Source organism: Trachypithecus francoisi, unplaced genomic scaffold (assembly GCF_009764315.1).
Source record: "Trachypithecus francoisi isolate TF-2019V2 unplaced genomic scaffold, Tfra_2.0 Lachesis_group11, whole genome shotgun sequence".
Lineage (NCBI taxonomy): Eukaryota > Metazoa > Chordata > Mammalia > Primates > Cercopithecidae > Trachypithecus > Trachypithecus francoisi.
Window position 1 is genome coordinate 28,402,405 of NW_022681456.1, and position 14,197 is coordinate 28,416,601.

At 35.9% G+C, this 14,197-nt stretch overlaps 1 protein-coding gene across 4 annotated transcripts in view; it reads left to right on the top strand.

Moving 5' to 3' along the window:
• Nucleotides 1-14,197, top strand: part of SLC41A2 (solute carrier family 41 member 2) — a 152,803-nt gene that overhangs the window by 71,915 nt on the left and 66,691 nt on the right. For 3 of the 4 annotated variants that reach the window (XM_033220816.1, XM_033220817.1, XM_033220818.1), the window contains exons 5-6: nt 2,787-2,931; nt 5,504-5,650. In XM_033220816.1, the coding sequence (XP_033076707.1) occupies nt 2,787-2,931; nt 5,504-5,650 (292 nt within the window). The remainder of the gene's footprint in view (nt 1-2,786; nt 2,932-5,503; nt 5,651-14,197) is intronic. The other variant, XM_033220819.1, reaches the window with a different exon arrangement.

A 14,197-nucleotide genomic window follows, 5' to 3' on the forward strand; every position in this document is an offset into this window, starting at 1 on the left:
TTCTTTCTCTTGCTTTAGGTAGGACTTACAGTAGTATGTTAAATAACAGTGGTGAAAATCTCCTCTTCTAAATATCATCATTGTATTAGAGATGTCTAAGATCTTTTTCAGCTTGAAATTGTAGGAATCTATGCAGGGGTAATAATCAAAATATTTAACAACCAGTAGAGTACTGTAAATAATATATAAAATTTGAAAATATATTCCATTTATTTTTAAATACCCTAAACTCTTACAAAGTAATATGAGTTGTAGTATAAATTATTTGTCAAATTATTCTAATAATTTTCATCTCAGCTTTTCATTTGTCCTCCCATTCTTAGTCTTCACTTTTCCTTTATCATCCTCTCTCCCTGCAACTGTCAGTCAAGATGGGAGTCAGACATGGCTAGGAATTCACTGATTCTAGTTGCCATAGCCCGAAGCCTGTGTCTGTATGTGCCTTACTCCGCCAAGGATGTATGAAGAACAGGGAACCCCAGCCAGGCCCCTCAGGACACACCTGGTGCCAGCCAGTGAGGCAGCAGTTGGTTGAAGTCCAGTCATAAGTAGACAAAAGCAAGAAGAAAAGAAAATGGAGCGGTGGGGGTAGTGGTTGGGAGAGAGAGTTTTTTCTTCCTGAGGCTTCTTTTGCTAACACTTGTGAAGGAGTATATGATGAGTGTGGGGAGGGGAGTAGGATGGGCTTGCACAAGTCTCCTCTGCCTGGACACTGACCATGGAGGGTAGAAAGAGAGAAGGGTAGAAAGCACAGAGGAGGCCCACACTGCCACTTGTTCAGGGGTGTGCTCTTCTCACTATTAAATGGAGTCCCGGGCAGATCGCCTGTCACAGATTTCTTCACGATTGTACAGAATGGTCTCCTGGACCAAATACATATATAAGTAGTCAAATAAAGCAAAGTCTCCAGTCCTACATGAGGAACTGTTGCCTCACCAGGAGGGACATGTCCTGTACGAACATCTCTTCAGGCCTGTGGCCCCTATCAACCTTCCCATCTACTACTTGAACCCAGACTTTGCTTTCTCTTGGGTACAATTAGTCATTTTTCAGTTAGTCATTCTTTTGCAGGTTTCCAGAATAGGACTTCCTCATCTCAGTTGTGTGCTTTTATTTTCTCAGAAATTGATAGATTTATATATATACACATCATGATGTCTGCAGTAGGCTCTCTAGCTCTGTGTTCCAATGTCAAACCAGACAGGACTTGGAATCATAGTGCTAGAATTTATATTATAAATTAATTTTACTGCTTTAAAGTATAATTATTTACTAATCAGATGAAAATACTGAAATATTTTAACTGCTACACTCATCATGGTGCTTATTAGTTTGAATCTCAGCTCTGAATCTGTGGATGACATCCACAGGAGCTATAGTATTAATATACGTTCATGGGACTGGAGTCCAGGATATCTGGTCTCTGTAGTCCTGGCTCTTCTGTTGATTTACTGTATGACTACTTTAGGAATTTTTTGCTTGCAGTCCTTAATTCCAGCACATGGATAGGCTTCAGAGAGTCCATGAACACCAAGAAATTCTACTCAAAATACTGAGTGCCTCTGTGTTTGCCTAGAGAAAGAGAACTCTATTCTGTAGAGTTTTTTTTTTTTTTTTTGAGACAGAGTCTCGCTCTGTCGCCCAGGCTGGAGTGCAGTGGCCGGATCTCAGCTCACTGCAAGCTCCGCCTCCCGGGTTCACGCCATTCTCCTGCCTCAGCCTCTCGAGTAGCTGGGACTACAGGCGCCCGCCATCTCGCCCGGCTAGTTTTTTGTATTTTTTAGTAGAGACGGGGTTTCACTGGGTTAGCCAGGATGGTCTCGATCTCCTGACCTTGTGATCCGCCTGTCTCGGCCTCCCAAAGTGCTGGGATTACAGGCTTGAGCCACCACGCCTGGCCTTCTATAGAGTTTTTACCAGATTGTCAAAGGAGTCCATGACACAAACTCATCAGTGCAATAGATGATTCCCTTAGGGTTTCTTTTAGTTCTGACATCTTACTAATCTGAAGCTGAGTTAGCGGTCAGTGTTACTTCTTAGTCACAGGTTTTTTTTGTGTTGCTTTATGTCAGCACTGTGGAAAGCATTTTATATATTTATATAATTAATTTAAATCCCAAAGTTTGAGGTTATCATTGTTGTCTTACTGTTTAGGAACTGAAATTTTCATAGCACTAATCACAGTTGTGCTTATTTGTGAGATTATTTTCAAATGTTTGTCTCTCCCACTGATCAAGAGCTCTGTGAGGGCAGAGAATAATATACGTTGACCACTGCTGTAGCCCAACACAAAACATAGCACATTATACGTAGTAGAATCTAAATAAATACTCATTGAATTAATGAATTTAAGTATTTGCTACAAGATTAAGTGCTAGAACCAGGAGTCAAACTTCTATATTTCTATTATAAAATCCAATCTCTTGCCAACACTGCCTCTAGAGTCAGACTTCAGATGTGTGGATTGGGTACTTCTCAGTCTGAAGGTGGCATTTTCTTAGGTGATCTATTAATTATGCCATCAGCATCACTTGGGGTGCTTGTTAAAAACAGATTCCTGGATTCCATTCCATACCTGTTGTCACCAGATCATTAGGGCAGTTTGAGAACCCACCATCTTAGGGAATATTAAAACCAAAATATAGTAACTACTCTAAAAGGTAATGTAGCTCAATTATTATATGCATTACTTTTTTTGACTTTTTGTAGTAATATTTACATAATCAAAATTTTTAAATGTGTTTTTAAAGTGAATAATTCAGTTGGATTTATGAAAAACTTTTCAGGTTCAGGCAACAGTAGTTGGTTTTCTAGCAGCTGTGGCAGCAATTATATTGGGCTGGATTCCAGAAGGAAAATATTACCTTGATCATTCCATACTTTTGTGCTCTAGCAGTGTGGCAACTGCCTTCATTGCATCTCTTCTGCAGGGTGAGTGAATTTATAAATGTCTACTCTATAGCCTTTTACATTTAAACAGTTTATTTCTTAAGATGACTATTTTTATTTAAATGATACTTGTTATGAAAGCAACAGAAAAAAAACTTATCTACAAACTTAAAAAAATGCCTTAATTATTCCAGATATATTTACATTTTATTATTTATAAACCTTAGTGTACAACAGGCTTTTCTGAGGTTGTCTCCTGACCTTAGATACTCTGTTATAGTTCCCCAAAAACATCAGGAAAACTGTCTAAACATTGATTTGTTTCTGTAAGTTAAATTAATTGGGAAACTCCTTTCTGGACATCATGCAGGGGATTTACTGGCTTGTCACTTGAGTAACAAGTGTTCCAGGAATTCTGGGTTTCAAAAGCCGTCCTCTGTTGAAATTTTTTTCAGATTTCAAGAAAAATCTCTTCTGTTTCTGTGGCAATACAAATATAACCTTATACTTAAGACAGTATATTGTTGGCTATAGAATTTTCAAGAGCCAGAAGGTTTTAAAAATTAACTACTTTAGAACTTCTATTTTGGTTATTTTTCTTTATATTTATTAGTATGAACTTTACACTAGAGAATTAGCTTATTGTGGAATCAAAATCATAAAGAGTTTGTTCTTTTTATTTTGTAATTGTCATTTTCTTGCCCTTATATCACCAGCAAAGTTTAAAATGGATTATTGTCACATTAGGTGATCATACAATGCAGCTAACTTTTTTGGCTAGGTTCTGGGAATTTAGGGAATCTTATTAAAATTATGACTTGACTTCCAAAATATTTTCAAGCATTTTGTTTTAGTACTTTAATTGTATCGGGGTAGTTTCTTGTCTTTATAAAGAATTACTACAATTGAATAGAGTTAACATTGACCAAAGCAGAGTAAAATCAAGCTATCGAAAAATTAAATTTTTGCTACAAAAAAAAATTATACCATCAGCATGCTAATTTTTAGGCTCATTTGCTTCTTCTTTCTTTCTGATTTTATTTCATTTAGAAAGTGTCATTTAAAATTGTTCAGTCTAACAAGTATTTGAAAGCTTTTCAAAACTACCAAAAATTCAGAATTTTAAAATGTATTTGTTTAAAGCTTCTTACTTTGAATAATGTGTGTTCTAATTTTATGATAACTTGACCTTTATAAGCACTTTAGTATATGTAAAGTAGAAACTCTTAGCCATATTTGTAGGTGAGAAAACTTAGGTAAGGTGACTTGTCCAATCTGATCAACTTGTTACCAGTCGAATCAGAACTAAAACACAAGTTTCCTGACTCTTAGCTCTTTCCACTGGACTATGATACATACAAAATGTTTGTTTTCAGCTGAAAAGATATAGATGATACTGTGTATAGGAGAACTTCCCATATACATCTTCAAAAAATTCGAAGCAATTACATTTTGCTTGATTATTGCATAATGCATTTTTTTAAAGTTTTCTGCTATAGCTTTTTTTTTTTTCAATGATATTATGGGAAAGGTAAGTCTCTAGTAATTTAAAAAGCCTCCAGAATACTAAAATGTAAGGCACTTGTTTGATGCAAGACAAAAATTCTGCTTATTAAAATTTTGGCTTTAATAGATAGAGTAAAAAACACTGGGCTACAGTCATAAGCTATGTGACTTTAGGCAAGAATTTAAGCCCTACTCTATAGGACCTCAGTTTTATTATCTATAAAGTGAGTATGCTGGAACAAAAACATTTAGAGTCATTTTAACTCTAAAAGTGCAGTGAGATTCTGTTATTTTTTTCTCCACAGCCATATTTAGGCTTTCATATTGATTTGTGGTTAGCATATTTAAAGTTTTCTCTTTACTACATCCTCTTAATGAGTATCTTGGTGTGACAAAATCTACACAATTTAGTGTGAATAAAAATGTTAATAGTTTTATCCCATTTGTATGATTTAAGAAAATTAGAATGTAAAAGTACAAGTACACAGTTAAATTTTCATCTTTTATTCTCTTGTAGGTTTATATACAGAAACTTCAGGTTTAAAGAATATCTTTTACAAAGACTGTTTCTTGTGTTCTGGCCTTCAGTGTTTTAAAATTTAATTATGTGCTGCTGCTTAATACTTCAACGTCTTTAAATAATAAAACGAAACAAGCATTTCTAGCTGCCATATGTGAACAAATCTAGTTTTGTTGGTCTTCTTCCCAGTTGTTGTACATATACATATGACTCACCTTTTTTAAAAATGTTTTCATACTTTTTGAGGGTTAAAATTAAAACCTTTGGATTCATTACACACAAATACATTATATCTAAGATATACATGTCACTAAATTTGAAATTTTAGCTTTAACATAATTTTAGTAGCTTTCTGGCCTCTAAATGCAACACTGAACTTCTTAAATTTTCTAAGATTCCCCACTTGGAGTTTGTTGAAAGGCATTTTGCCAAAGCATTAGAGTAAATGTTTTGTTTGCTTTAGTCAGCTTATCTAAGCGGTCTAACTGGAACTGATAGGCTGTTTGTCTATCCTACACATATTGGTATTTGGAGGATTGATTTTCTTTAAATCATAGCCTAAAAAGCAATGAACATTCTTTCTTCTAGGAATAATAATGGTTGGGGTTATTGTTGGTTCAAAGAAGACTGGTATAAATCCTGATAATGTTGCTACACCCATTGCTGCTAGTTTTGGCGACCTTATAACTCTTGCCATATTGGCTTGGATAAGTCAGGGCTTATACTCCTGTCTTGGTAAGTTGATTTAAAACTAAATATTGTGTGTTGTCTCAAGTCTCTTTAAATAAATATCATTGCAGCAATGCCATGAATCCATGGTAGCCTTCATTTGCATTAGAACTGTTGTTGAGACTGATTAGGATAACTATCATTTGTTTTTTACCTGCTATGTGTTATGGTTCCCACTTTTTTTTTCTCATAGAGTTTAAAACTCTGTAAAATAAGGATTATCATCTCTAATTTTAGATGAGAAAACCAAGGATCACAGAAGTTACGTATATTACCCAAGTTTATACAACTGCTAGTAAAAAAGCTGAACACAGGCTTATCATACTTTGTGATTTCTGTCCTTTTCTCTAAATGTACAGCAGCTAGGAGTCAACTTTCAGTGTTCTTTGCCTAGAATCATCTCAGAATATAAGCTTATAAGTGGTACTTAAAACCTACCAATGGAATGTTTTTTCCCCATTAGAAACCCACACCAATAAGTAGCTTCATGGCTACTAACAAAAAGGAAAAAAAATCACCACAAAAATTAGACTGAATGCTGTATAAAGTTGGAGCCTTATATATAATTCCTGATAAATAGTGATAGAATATTTATGGAATCTAATGAGTTGTTTTAATGCAAATTTGTGTTCTGGGTAAATGGTAAATGAATATGATCTGTGAGCGTTGATTAAATGCTAAAAGTTCGTTGTGGTTTTATTATTTTTAGATGCCAAATTAAAGAAAACAGGAACTTACAGTAATACAAGAAAAAAACATGAGTATATATGCCAAGCCAGAGGCTAACATTTATTCACATATCCTCACATATGTTCATCAGTTCTATACAGATTTATGGTATACCTTAAAATAAATCTAAAGCATATTTCATTTGAAAAAGTAAGAGTCTCAGATATATGTTCTTGAAATAAAGGACTTTAACCAACCAAAGGCAATAGTTTTCTGTGACCTTGGGAAATACCAAGGAAGCTTCATTTAGTATATAAAATTGCCTTAAGTTATTTAGTGGGTGGCATAAAAACAATATTTAATAAGACTTGGTGTGTATGTTCAAAGCATATTTCTCTCATTTAGAAGATAAAGTTGCATCTACTTTAAGTGAGGTATAAGACAAGAAATGATCAATGGTCTAAATGTAAGCTCTTACTCCCAAAGGTCTTGGCTTTTTTATGTTGTTGTGCAATTTGCAAAGAATGATATATGTTCAAGTATATTAAAGACAACACTTATTCCCTTCCTCACACTCAAAAAAAAAAAAGCACAGAAAGTGGGTTATGTTATTAAAGGGATAATCTTAAATCTGCTGTAATTTATATTGTTTGGATGATAAATTGATAATACCTTTTCCTTCTCTAAATTATTATAAAATTTAGAAATAGATGCTGAAGTCAGGGATTGAAATATTAGCTTATGGCTAGTAATAGAAAATATGGCTTAATGTTCTTCTCCTACTCTATTAAACTCACCCACACACTCTCAGCCAGACAGCTGAACAACTTGTAGTCCTCACCCCATAGAAGAAGCTGTTAACTGTATTGGGGAAGAGAGATTGTCACTAATAGGTTGTATCTCAAAAGAGAAAGCTAGTGACAGCCTGAGTTAGGCATGAGTTAGTGCCCCTTTCCCTAGTATTACTAATTAGATAAGTCTCTCCTAATTTGAGGAGGAGGAAAGAGAGGGGAAAATCGGAGTAGAAGAGGATAAAGCATTCTGTCTCAATATCATTAAAAGGACAGAAATTCTATGGGTTTGCCCAGGAACATAGAGGGTGGGGGTAGGGATGGAGGGCTGGTAGTGGTTCTGGGACAGGTTACCCTATATACATAAAAAATACAGGTATATTATTTGCAGATTTGGGTATTTAAATTACCATTAAGTCATTTATAACACATTTTTCAGCTGCTTGCAAATACCAGATATCTCCTCAGTTAAAGACAGTGGTAAGAAAGTAAGAGAGAGAATGCCACTGAAGAATGTTATCATTGTAAACATGACAGTTGTTATAATGTTACAGACTTAAGTACTATGAGATTCCAGAAGATAAACAACTATTGAGGAAAATAAGGCACCTGACCTTTACAATTTAATTTAATTAAGTAATTAATTTTTGAAACAGAGTCTCGCTCTGTCACCCAGGCTGGAGTGCAGTGGTGTGATCTTGGCTCACTGCGACCTCTGCCTCCAGGGTTCAAGTGACAGTTATGCCTCAGCCTCCCGAGTAACTGGGACTACAGGCACACGCCACCATGCTTGGCTGATTTTTTTCATATTTTTAGTAGAGATGGGGTTTCACTGCATTGCCCAAACTGGTCTCAAACTCCTGAGCTCAGGCAATCTGCCCACCTTGGCCTCCCAAAGTGCCAGGATTACAGGCGCGAACTACCCTGCCCCACCTAAAATTTTATTTTTTTAAATTATACAAGGGATAAACTCTCCTTTTAAAAGACTTAATCATAATGTGTTGCCATCTAAAGCTTTCAATATTTTGAATGTTATATAGTGGTGCATTAATAATTTAACTAGATCAAGAAATAAAAAAGTAAAATGGAATGTTACTATCACAGATCATGATTTTGAAAAATAATGTTACTAAATATTGCTTAGGATTTTCTAATCCTTGTCTTCTGAAAGTTGGCTCAAAGTAATTCAAGATAAATGAACTAAAATAGTCTTTTACATTTTTTCTGTATCATTGATTCCCCTAAAGAAATATTTTTTAATGTGTTACAGATAAATCCCATAGTTAATTTAAGAGTTAAAGGTATTTCTAGTGTCTGTGTTCAGATTGCTAAAGTGTCTGCTCTGTGAGCACTAGGGGGCCTCATAAGAACAGCAGTTGGATGCCTTATATTTGTATTCTGAATACCAAGATTAGGAGCAGACACATTTAAATTCCAAGACCCCATTCATCCTGCTGAGAAGCTTCACTTTTGGAAACCAAGTTTATTTCCTGAACTATATTGAAAACACTTAGCAGTTTTTAGAGATAAAAAGAGGATTTTATAATAGCAGTAGGCTTTAGTTATAGAGGCCATGTATTATATAGTGCTCAAAGAAGTGGGCATTAAGAAAAGTCTTATGGGCTCAATTCATCAAGAAGATAAAACAAATTGTTAATATATATGCACATAATATCAGAGCACCAAAATATATCCATGATCAATTATTAACAGATATGAAGGGGGAAATCATAAGACAATAGTAGTAGGGGACTTCAGTACCCCACTTTCAACACTGGAGAGATCATCCAGACAGAAAATCAATTAGGAAACATTGGACTTGAACTATGCTGTAGACCAAATGGACCTAGCAGATATATACAAAACATTCCATCCAACAGCAGCAGAATACACATTCTTTTCAAGTGCACATGGAACATTATCCAGGACAGATCATATATTAGGCCACAAAACAAGTCTTAACAAAGAAGATTTTAAGAAGATTGAAATTTAAGAAGACTGAAATCATATCAAGTATCTTTTATGATCAAGTTGTATGAAACTAGGAATCAATAATAGGAAAAAAACTGGAAAATTCAAAAACATGTGGAAATTAAACATCATGCTCCTGAACAACCAAGAGGTCAAAGAAGAAATCCAAAGGGAAATTAAAAAAATATATCGAGACAAATGAAAATGGAAACACAACATACCAAAACCTAAGGGACACAGCAAAAGCAGTTCTAAGAGGGAAGTTTATAGCGATAAACACTTGCATTTAGAAAGAAGAAAGATCTCCAATAAACAACCTAATGTTACACCTCAAGGAACTAGAAAAAAAAAAGAATAAAGTAAACCCAAAGTTAGCAGAAGGAAGGAGATAATAAAGACCAGAGCAGAAATAAACCAAATAGAGAATAAACCAAAAACTAAAGAATACATTAACAAAACTTAGTTGGCTCTTCTAACAAATAAGAGTGACAAAGCCTTAGCTAGACTAAGAAAAAAAAAGAGGAAACTGAAATTAAAAAATCAGAAATAAAAGTGGAGACCTCAGAAATAAAAAATCACTAGAGACGATTATGAATAATTTTAAGCCAACAAATTAGATAACCTAGAGGAAATGGATAAATTCTTAGAAACATATACCTGCCAAAATTGAATGAGGAAGAAATAGAAAGCCTGAACAGACCAATAAAAAATAGAGTTATTAAAGTAGTAACTAAAAGCCTCCCAACAAAGAAAAGCCCAGGACCACATGGCTTCATGGCTGAATTCTACCAAGCATTCAAATAATTAGTACCAATTCTTATCTTCCAAAAACAGAACTAGAGGAAATACTTCCAAACTCATTTATTTTTATTTTTACTTTTATTTTCAGAGATGGGGGTCTTGTGCTGTTACCCAGGCTGGAGTACAGTGGCATTATAGCTCCCTGCAGCCTTGAACTCCTGGGCTCAAGTAGTCCTCCCACCTCAGTCTCCCAAGTATCAGGAACTACAAGTGCATACAACCATGCCTGGCTAATTTTTAAATATTTTCTTGGAGACAGGGTCTCACTATGTTGTCTAGTTTGGTCTCAAACTCATGGCCTCAAACAATCCTTCTGCCTCAGCCTCCTGAGTTACTGCGATTACAGGTGTGAGCCACTGCACCCAGCCCAGACCCATTTTATAAGGTCAGCATCACCTGATACCAATTTTCCGGACAAAGACACCACAAGAAAACAAAACTAGTGAGGTGTGGTGGCACATACCAGTAGTTCCAGCTACTCTGGAGGCTGAGATGGGAGGATCACTTGAGCCTGGGAGTTGGAGTCCTGCCTTGGCAACATAGTGAGACCCCCATCTCTAAAACAGAAAGACAAAACAGCCTAAACAACAACAACAAAAGAAATGAAAACTGTAGGCCAATATTTCTGATGAACACAGCTTCAAAAATCTTCAATAAATTTTAGCAAACTGAGTTCAACAATACATAAAGAATATTATACATCATGACCAAGTGGGATTCATCCCTGGGATGCAAGTATGGTTTAACATACAGCACACTGTGTAAAATAAAATATCTAGAAATAAATTTTAAAAAGGAGGTGAAATATCTCTACAATAAAAACTATTAAACATTAATGAAATAAATTGAAGAAGACACAAATAAATGGAAAGGTAGTCCATGTTTATGGATTGGAAGAATTAGTATCATCCATACTACCCAAAGCAATATATAGGTTCAATGCAATTCCTACCAAAATTTCGATGGCATTCTTCACAGAAATAGAAAAAAGAATTCTAACATTCATATGGAACCACAAAAGACCCTGAATAGCCAAAGCAATCTTAGGAAAAACAAAGCTGGATGCATCACACTTCCTGATTTCAAATTATGTCACAAAGTTGTAGTAATCAAAGCAGTTTAGTATTGGCATGGGAACAGACAGTGGAACAGGATAGAGAGCCCGAAAGTAAACCCAAGTATATACAGTCAAATACATTTTAACAAAAAAATAAATAAATAAAAAATAAATTTTAACAAGGGCACCAAGAAGACACAATTGGGAAAGAATAGTCTCTTCAATGAATGGTGTTGGGAAAAATGGATATCCATATGCAAAAGAATGAAACTGGACCTTTATCTTACACATACACAGAAATAGTTATCTTACACAACTAAAAACAGATTAAAGACCTAAACATAAGACCTGAAGCCATGTAACTCCTAGTAGAAAACATGGGAGAAAAGCTCCTTGACATTGTCTTTGGCAATGATTTTTTGGATATCACATCAAAAACTCAGGCAACATTTGGCTGGGCATGGTCACTCACGCCTGTAATCTCAGCACTTTGGGAGGGTGAGGCAGGCAGATCACGAGGTCAGGACATTGAGACCATCCTGGCTAACATGGTGAAACCCCGTCTCTACTAAAAATACAAAAAAATTAGCCGGACGGGGTGGTGGGCGCCTGTAGTCCCAGCTACTCGGGAGGCTGAGGCAGGAGAATGGTGTGAACCCAGGAGGCAGAGCTTGTAGTAAGCCAAGATTGCACCACTGCACTCCAGCCTGGGCAACAGAGCAAGACTGTCTTAAAAAACAAAAAACACACACAAAAAACCAACAACAACAACAACAAAAAAACCAAAAAGAACCTCAGGCAACAAAAGCAAAAATAAGTGAGACTACACCAAATTTAAAAGTTACACAGCAAAAGAAACAATCCACAAAGTGAAAAGGAAAAGGCATCCTATGGATTGGGAGAAGATATTTGTGAACCATATATTTGATAAAGAGTTAATATCCAAACTATATAAAGAGCTCACATAACTCAGTAACAAAAACACATAACCCAATTAAAAACTGGGCAAAGGACCTGAGTAGACAATTCCCTCAAGTACACATAAAAATGACGAACAAGTATATGAAAAGGTACTCAATGTCACTAATCATCAGAGAAAAGCAAACCAAAACTGAAATGAGATAATCATTTCACATCTGTTAGAATGGCTATTATCAATAAGACAAAAGATGACAAGTGTTGGCAAGGATGTGGAGAAAGGCAAATCCTTGTACACTGTTGGTAGAAATGTAAATTCATGCAGTTTTATGGAAAACAGTATGGAGGTTTCTCAAAAAATTAAAAATAGAACTGCTACATGACTCAGCAATCTCCCTTTTGGGTATATATCCAAAGGAAATAAAATCAGCCCTTCACAGAGATATTTACACTCCCATGTTCATTGCAGCATTATTTACAGTTGTCCAGATATGGAAACAACCTAAATATTCCTGATGGATAAGTAAATAACAAAATTGTAGTATATATACAATGGAATATTGTTCAGTCTTAAAAAAGGAGAATCTGCCATTTGCAACATGAATGAACCTGGAAGACATTATGTCAAGTGAAATAAGCCAGATGCCAAAGTAAAAATACTGCATGATCTCACTTATATAGAGAATCTTTAAAAATATGTCAGATACATAGGAACCAAGAGTAGAATGGTAGTTACAGGGAATGGGGGTTAGGGTGGAGGTGAGGCAGGAAATGGGGAGATGTAGATCAAAGAGTACAAAGTTGCAGTTATGTAGGATGAATAAATCTAGAGATCCAATGAATGTACGAAATGAGGACTATAGTAATATTGTATTATAACTAGAAGTTTGCCAAGACAGTAGGCTTTAGATGTAATTACCACAAAAAGGTGGAAAGGGGTTAAATATCTGAGATGATGGATGTTAAATCTAGTTCCTTGACTCTAGTAACCACTTAACTATATAACTAACCATATAATTATGTATGTATGTCTATGAAAACATCAAGTTGTACACCTTAAGTGTGTATAAAAAAAAGAAAAAAGTCTTATTCAACTACTTAGAATTCTGGGTATTCTGAAATGACTGAATACCCCCTCATGTCCTGTTAGCTTTCGTACATATACTAAGACTCTCTGCATCCATGCAATTCAATGTGTACTACTTTTCATTCTTTCTTTCTTTTTTTTTTCTTTTTTTGGAGACAGAGTCTCAGCCTCCCAAGTATCTGGGATTACCGGCGCCCACCACCACTCCCGGCTAATTTTTGTATTTTAGTAGAGATGGGGTTTTGCCGTGTTGTCCAGGCTGGTCTTGAACTCCTGACCTCAAGTGGTCCACTCGTGGCGACCTCCCAAAGTGCTGGGATTACAGGTGTGAGCCACCACACCCAGCTAATGTGTGCTACCTTTCTTTTGCTTCTGCTGAAATTTGCTGATTTCTGATAGCTGAAGTAAATACGCAATTCCCCCCCGCCCTTTTTTTTTTTTTTGAGACGGAGTCTGGCTCTGTCGCCCAGGCTGGAGTGCGGTGGCCGGATCTCAGCTCACTGCAAGCTCCGCCTCCCAGGTTCACGCCATTCTCCTGCCTCCGCCTCCCAAGTAGCTGGGACTACAGGCGCCCGCCACCTCGCCTGGCTAGTTTTTTGTATTCTTTAGTAGAGACGGGGTTTCACCGTATTAGCCAGGATGGTCTCGATCTCCTGACCTCCTGATCCGCCCGTCTCGGCCTCCCAAAGTGTTGGGATTACAGGCTTGAACCACCGCGCCCGGCCAATTTTCCCCCTTTTCCTCTCCACTCCTCCAAAAAAGAAGAAAATAAGCCTAAAGCTTTGTTTACCCCAATTGACTTTATTTTTTGTAGTCATCCTGAGTAACTCTTTATTGCTTACTGAACAAAGTTAAAGTTTTTAGCCTGGTATTTAGGCCTTGCGGAATCAGTTGGAAACTTACCTTCTCAAGCTTCTGCCTGCTTCTCCTGTTCTATACCTTTTACTCTAGCCAAATTCAGCTGTTACTGATCTCATATACCATCTGTTTTTTATTTATTTATTTATTTCCTTCTTATTCCCCTCCTCCAATTCATCCCCTTCTTCCCATCAAGGCCAGTCTAAATCCTTCTCATTTTTAAAGGCTACATTTATAGATTTTCCTAGTCTTAAGTCATCTTTTTTCTCCTGTGAATTCCTATAGCACTTAATTGACACTTCTCTTATGACGTGTTTAATGTTTGGCTGGTCATTATAACTTTTTCTATAAATGTTACACCTTCTCTTATGAGGATATAACCTTCTTAAGGACAAAACTGT